General features: G+C 49.0%; 1 protein-coding gene across 1 annotated transcript in view; it reads right to left on the bottom strand.

Moving 5' to 3' along the window:
* Nucleotides 1-311: 311 nt before the first annotated feature.
* The window catches only part of PAX5 (paired box 5), a 99,733-nt gene continuing 92,923 nt past the window's right edge, over nucleotides 312-7,121 (bottom strand). Inside the window, exons 10-12 of the mRNA XM_011970123.1 lie at nucleotides 4,649-4,748; nucleotides 653-731; nucleotides 312-506 (exon numbers count right to left, since the gene is read on the bottom strand). Of these exons, the coding sequence (XP_011825513.1) occupies nucleotides 312-506; nucleotides 653-731; nucleotides 4,649-4,748 (374 nt within the window). The remainder of the gene's footprint in view (nucleotides 507-652; nucleotides 732-4,648; nucleotides 4,749-7,121) is intronic.

The raw sequence follows: 7,121 nt of genomic DNA, 5'->3' as shown, positions 1-7,121 counted from the left end.
GGAACTCCAGTTCCAACAAAGGTCCTGCAGGTGCCAGTGCCCTCCCTGCCTGGATCCAGCCCGGGGCCCCAGGGCCTCCACTCCTCCACCGGACATGCTGTCAGACTGGGGTGTATGACGCTTGCTTCTGCTTTCCTGGTAGCCTAAAACCTGACTGATTCATACTGTTCTCACAGTCAAGTCAGGGCTCACTCTAAGTTCATTAGAAATGGAAAGTGATTAGGTATTTTCTCCTTCCCTTAACCAGTGTGCTATTTGCAAGCTCACAGGTCTTCCCAAATACGTGGACAGAAAGGTTATCCTGACAAGGCTTAGAGCACAAAGCTCCACTTCTGGAGAATGAGAACTGGGACCCAGTGGCCCAGGACCCAGTAGTCAAAGCCTCCTAAACAGGAAGATCCCAGTAGCGTTGACTCCTGTGGGGAAGGGGGATGGGGACTTCCTGTCTGGGGAACCTCTGCACCTGCCACAGCTCTGCCTGGCTGGGTCATGAGCAGCTCCAGAGCCTGATGTGGACAAAGGGAAGGAAAGTTCCAGGGACAAAGCTCCATCTCCAGGTGGCCAAGTTCCACAGGCTTCTTCCAGGCAGTCCATGATGGGGCCCAGCTGCCCTTCCCACTACATGGCTAGTAATGGGAAGGGAGGCCATTACCTCCAAGGGAGTACAGGACTCTTGGCCACAAAGCAGCCTGAATGAGGGGTACAAAGGGAGGATCCCCATCTTCAAGTACCTGGAATGGGAGGAGAGGGAGCACCCCAAGATCCTCATAGTTCACATTCTTTGGCATGACTTTCCAGTTACAAGGAAGACAGAGGTTATGTTGGGGCATAAAGAAATGAAAAGAGAAAACTTCCCTCTGCACGGCCAGATCAATAGGGTGGCAGGGTGGGGACAGGGAGGTGAGCCTGAATGCCCCTCCCCATCACCACCACCTCTGGCCATGTGGGAACCTGCATGCACACACACACAAGCACACACGCACACACACATGCACACACGTGCACACACACACTCCTCAGGCCAAAGGCCACCTCTCTGCCCTTCCACTCTCTGTCAGAAGGAACTTCCTAACACATGATGCTCTGCAAAGCCATGCCCAGCCAGCCTCAGGAGGGAGCGCCCTCTTGGTCACCAAGTATTCCTAGAGTCAAGCAGAAACTGTGCAAAGGAACTACCAGAAAGGGAAGGCTGCGAAGGCCAGGCCTCTCATGGTGAATTCAGACTCCCTGATTTGCCATTCAGAAGACTCTACCAGCTCTCCCTAGACCCTCACGCACCTTTACTAAGAGGCTGAATAACTTGCATTGACTGGATGCTTACTGTGTACTGGGTACTGTTCTAGGTGTTATAATGTATTATTAATAATTCATTTAATCCTTGCAACAACCCTACAGGGTATTACTACCCTCCCTTTACAGATGATGAAAATGAGACACAGGGTGCCAAAATAATGTGTCCAATTCACCCCCCAGCAGTGCGACTCCAAAGTCCAAGCTCTGAAACACCACTCTAAACCCCCTCTGCCACTGTTACTAATCCCGTCAAGTTGCAGATGGGAACACCGAGGTTGAGAGAAGTTGAGTAAGTTGTAGAGCGGGGGTTTAAACTCAGTTTCTGTCTGACTCCAAAGCCTGCATTCTTTACGCTGATTGTAAACTGCTCCAGGACGCGCCGGAGCCCCGACGGGGACACCACCTGCTAGGCCAGGCTCATCTTCCTGTGTTTGATGACCTCTTTAGACAACCCACCTGACTCTGCACATTTGACATGGCCATGTTTTCCCTGCCGGGCGCCCTCTCCCTTTCTCTCCTCCAGTTCTTGTCTATCTGCCCCTTCAAATCCTGGCTGAAGAATGACCTCCTACAGAAAAGGTTTCCAGATAGGTTTAGCCGCAGGTTAGGTTAACTTTATCCTTTATTCTCCTTGTTTAGACAGAAAGCTCCTACGCTGTCAACTCAGAGGACAGCGGTGCTCCCGTTTAATGCCAACATTAACAATTCATCTTAACATTAGTGCAAAACAATAGAGAAATAAACAGTCACACGTGGCACTGTTAGCGCCATTAAGGAAAAACCAGGCATCTGACTGTTTGCTTAGTTCAAGCCCTCTCTGTTCTTTACTGAAGGTGATACTCTGGCTTCTAGAAAGATCAGAAACTAAAGGAAGGAGACACTAGGCTTAGGATTTGGCTATGATGCGTAAGCCCAAATTTTAGCTAATGTTAACAATCTAGACAAAACTAGCACAGTGACGATGGTGTTTCTGCTTATATGCCTTTTTATCAGGGTTAACGTTACTTAAGAGCCTCTGCTTTTAATTAAGGAAATATATTTGCATTTTGCGGTTATGTGTTAATTCCATGAATCTTACATTTCATACCTAGAAACAAAGCATATAATTATTTTTTTGTGCTAATACTATAATTTACTTAGACAAGCAAGCCATTTGCCTTGAGGCTAGACATGTAAACAAACACATGTCTAAAGGCTTGGTCTGAGTTGGATTTTTTAATAATTTCTTCTTCTCCCTCATGCACACATACATTAATTTAAACTCCTGATTTTATTTCCTTCACCTCTTTCCCACAAATCAAACCTCAAATAACATAAAACTGCTGGCTAGAAATAGGCTTCACACAAACAAACAAAAGCTTTCAAGCCAAAAGCAACTGAGATGTTCACATCTCCCCATCCAACCGTCTCTACCTCCTCTGCCTGGTCCAACAAAACAGCCTCTCTCTGCCCAATTGCCCTGGAAAACCCTGGAATATCTCATTTTTATTTCCAGGAAAGGAAGAGGTTTTATCCCCAAATAAAAGTTCAGTAATAACAGTAGACTGGGAAAACCCAGGCAGGATCCTTCCTGCCACCCTCTGTCAAGCTCACAAAGAGAAAAATCGCACCATCCGACATGGTTGGGAGAGTTTAATCCAAAGCAGTGCTAATTAATATCCCCAGCTTTCCAGAAGCCAGTGCCACATACAGCTGCGAGGGCAACAAGGCTGTTCTCCCTTCAATTTTATGGGAAGAACATTTTCATTACAAAGCCTCCTCCCAGACCCTCCTCTCTCAGCCAGATTAGCCTCGAGAAGGAAGCGGATGATCCATATATCAGAACTCCTTCTCTCCCCATTAATTTTATTATTTATATCCCATTTTAAAAGTTTATTGGTGCAACTCCCTATGCACCTGGCCAGGGCCTTTCTGACAAGCAGCGGCCCATTCCTGAGTCCCCTTCTCAGCAGGAGTGTGTACATTCTGTCACCAGAAAGGGCCAACTTTTTGAAATTTGCCCTGGAGAAAAAGCTCCAATGGTAGTTGCCCCAGCACCCTTTCTTTCTTAAAATAAGTGTGGAAGGTTCTAAACTGGCCCTTTCGTGAAATATGTGTGGATTTTACTGCTCATTATGCGCTGTGGGTGATCCTCAGAGACTCTTAAAGCCCTGGGGGATGCCCTACATGTCCCCCATCCCCAGTCAAGCACCCTTAGCCATCTGGGCAGTGCTGGCCCATTTTTAACCCAAACCACCAGACCCCGGGTAGGCCTGCTGAGACCATGTGTCTTGCCATTTTGTTCTGAAACCCCACGTGCTCAAGGCTGTCTCTTTCCAGCCTCCTAAAGGGACCCCAAATCCAATCTAAATGTCTTGAATTTACCTGTTTGTCTTTTATACATATAAATAGCTGCATTTCCATTCCCTCTTTGTTTCTCATTTTCATTTGGTTCTAATATCTGCATGTAAATGTCGGAAAATAGCATCTGTAATTGGAGATTATGAAGTATGGCCAGCTCCTGACAGGCTGCTAAGGAAGATGGATTATCCTCATTTTTCTGTAAATTTTGTCAATTTTGGAATTCATAAGCTATCAACACTGATCAAAATGGGACTTCACAGCTGTGTCAAAAAAAAAAGAGAGGGAGAGAGAGAAAGAGCAAGAGAAAGAGAGAGAGAGTGAGAGAGCGCTCACGGGCGGGTGCATGCTGGCGTCGTGTGGGCGCAGCAGATTGGATGCCTAGCATCATCGTGGCCACCCTCCTCCTGTCACCCTCCCCTCTAAGCGGGCCCTCACTGGAACTCGGGCTGGGGCTGCCTAGCCCCCTGGCTAAATCAAATAGCTAAATCACAGGGCTGGAAGGCTGCAAATCCTGCAAGGCACCCACTCCAGCCAGGGCTTAATTTATTGCCCGGCGCTGCCTTCCTTATTTATCCTGAGGAGTGAGGCTCCCCTGCTCAGCCTCCGAGATGTTCTACTCCTTCCAGACCATCACGGCCCACTTGAGGCAATTGCGTTGGTCTCTCTCTCTCAATTTTCCCATTACTGGGAGTAAGTACTGTTGGGACTCTGTAATGGCCCGACTGCAGCCCATATCAATAACAGATGAGGTTTAATCGTCCAACACAAAAATTATTTAGGCGCAGTAAGGACATTCAATGTCATTTGCATAATGGCATTTCTATCGCACGCACCTAACCCGTCTTGCATAAACAAGGCCTTGGGACCATAAATAATAATAAATCATGACGTCTGCACGCCTCTTGCGGTAATAGGAGCCACTCTTTGTGGAAATTATTTCAGCAGGAAATGGGCACTGTAATTTTAAAGACATGTGGCGCGGTGAGGCGCGGTAAATCAGGTGCCTGCGCACATGACCCCCAGGAGCAGCCCTGGGACCTGCCCTGAGCCCAGGACCACATCCCCAGGGCGCCTGGAGGAGGAGGTCAGGTCTCCAGGGGAAAACAGGCCCTCTAGAAGTGGACACCAGGATGTGCCGCTGTCCCAGGAACAGCAGGCAGGAGAAGGCAGGGTTCTCAGCGCACCGCACCGGGGAGAATCAAATTTGGGTCTGGAGAGGGACCCAGGCCTCAGGGTCGGAAACCATCTCTGTTCAGGGGACTAGAAGCTCCACAAGAGCAGTGATTTTCATCTGCTTTGTTCTCTGCTGAATCTCCAGGTACCTAGAGCAGTGCCTGGCACCCGGCAGGTACTCGGAAAATATCCTAAAGAAATGCAATGAGAGGAGAAGATTCTGGGCCCAGGTAGAGAGTGGATAATTAGAGCCCTAAAAACAGGTTAAGTGGGACAGACAGAGGCCCAGGCACAAGGGGGAATGAAGGCAGGAACTGGCCCAGAAGCGCTGGAACTGCTGCTGGTGAGCAACAGAGTGAAAATGCCCAGTAAACGCTAAACCATATTGGAAGGCAGCTGTAGGGTAAGAGAAAGCACAGATTAGGGAACAAGGGCGTGGCCTGCACAGCGGCTAAACCAGCAGGCTCAGGAAGCAAACAGAGCTGGGTTAGAACCCCAGCACCACCCATCACAGACTGCCGGCCTCACCCCTCTATACCTCAGCTGCCTACCTGTGGAACACACCTCATAATAGTTTTTCCCTTACAGAGTTGTTCTGAGCATTAAATGAGATAATGTGTGCCAAGTGACCCGCACTTGATGGAGCTTTGCTATCTGTTCTTTTTACTACCGCTATTATTCCTCAGGAAGTGGCAGAAGTGAATCCAAATACAAGCTTTGCCTCTTACTAGCTGTGTGATTTGAGAACGTCCATCTTGAGGGGTACCCTGTGCACCCGTGCATCACCCAGTGTGTCTGGTGTGAGTCCCCTGTCCTGGCTCCAGCTCATGCCCTGGAGGCCAAGCATAACCATTTAAAATGAGGGATAGGAAAGAACAGAAAACAGACTGGAGCCACCACCTGTGAGATAGTAGGAGCCAGTCGGGTAGGCACTGGGGAGGATCTGGAGACCTCAGACTTCCCTTCTCTGCCTGGGATCCCTCCTTGGCCTGCACCCACCTCAAGGCAATGCCCCTGAGGAGGCAAACTTGGTGGACCCACAAGTCAAGGTGATTCTGGTCACGTCACAGAGAATGGGAAGAAAAGAATATGAAGCGGTGGAGGTGGGGACGGGGCTGGGACTGAGATGGAGAAATGGTTACACCTGGCCTCCAGGACATGAGACTCGTGCCAGGCTCGCTGGATGATGCAGGAGTGCACAGGGTACCTCCCAAGACAGACCCTTTCCAATCACACAGCTAGTAAGAAAAAGAGCTTGTACTTGAACTCACTTCTGCTTCCTGAAGAATAATAGCCGTAGTAAAAATAATGATAGCAGCGCTCCATCAAGTGCTAGTCACTTTGCACATGTTATCTCATTATCTTATTTAATACCCTGGCAGTGTGCCCAGGCAGCTGATGGCTGAAACATGAACTCGTGTGCCCACCTTCGTGTCCAGGAGCCTGACCCTCTCCTCGGCTCAGGGAAAGGACCCAGGCCTCCTAGGTCAGGCCCATAGCTCTAGGTAGCATCTGAGTTGAAAGGGATTTGTGGTATCCCTGTTCCCATCCCCTCAATTTTCAGATGGAAGCTGAGGGGGAAAGACTTGCTCAGGAGGACACTGTTATAAGACAGGAGGCCTCAAATCAGAGCCCAGGTCTCAGGAAAAGCAACACTTGGAGTTAGGAAGAGCAAAGAAATTGTGTTTCCCTGGCTTACACTTGCTTCACAGGCAAAATGGGAATCATAGCATCTGCCTGCCTTCATATCACAGAAGTGTTCATAGCGATCAAACAAGGCTACAGATGTGAAAGTAGTCAGGTAATTTCACAGCACCTTTTACACACAGCGTCCCCCTCCATGTGCTAGGTGGGCTTGAGGGGGACCCAGGGGTGGGACGTCTGCAAGTCCCTGCTCTGTTGTAAGAGTCATGCTCAGCTGCTGACACAGCTTTCACATTGGGCTTCATTCTGCTTCTACCAGAGGGGTGTGGTTCTCATTTTTCTTCCTTTTTGCAGATGCAGAAACTGTGGCACAGAGAGATGAAGTGAGTTTCCCACGATCATGCAATTAATAAAATTTTAACCTAGATTAGGCAGCTACAAGTGATGATGTTGGAAGCAGAGCTTTTAGCAGAGGAGTTGCTAGAGGTTGTGGAGCCCAGCTTTTTCCTGCAAGAGAGTGAGCCCAGGAGGAGCAGTGACATGAAAGGGCAGGGCTTGGTGGCCAGGCAACGGCCTTCAGCACAGCTGATGCTACCCTACACGGCTGCAAGTGCCTCCGCCTTTAACCATGGAGCGTAACACCCACTGACCCTTGTCTTCCAGCTCTC

Source organism: Mandrillus leucophaeus, unplaced genomic scaffold, assembly GCF_000951045.1.
Source record: "Mandrillus leucophaeus isolate KB7577 unplaced genomic scaffold, Mleu.le_1.0 Scaffold929, whole genome shotgun sequence".
Lineage (NCBI taxonomy): Eukaryota > Metazoa > Chordata > Mammalia > Primates > Cercopithecidae > Mandrillus > Mandrillus leucophaeus.
Note: the sequence above shows the minus strand (reverse complement) of the source record. Positions and strands in the feature narration are given on the sequence as shown.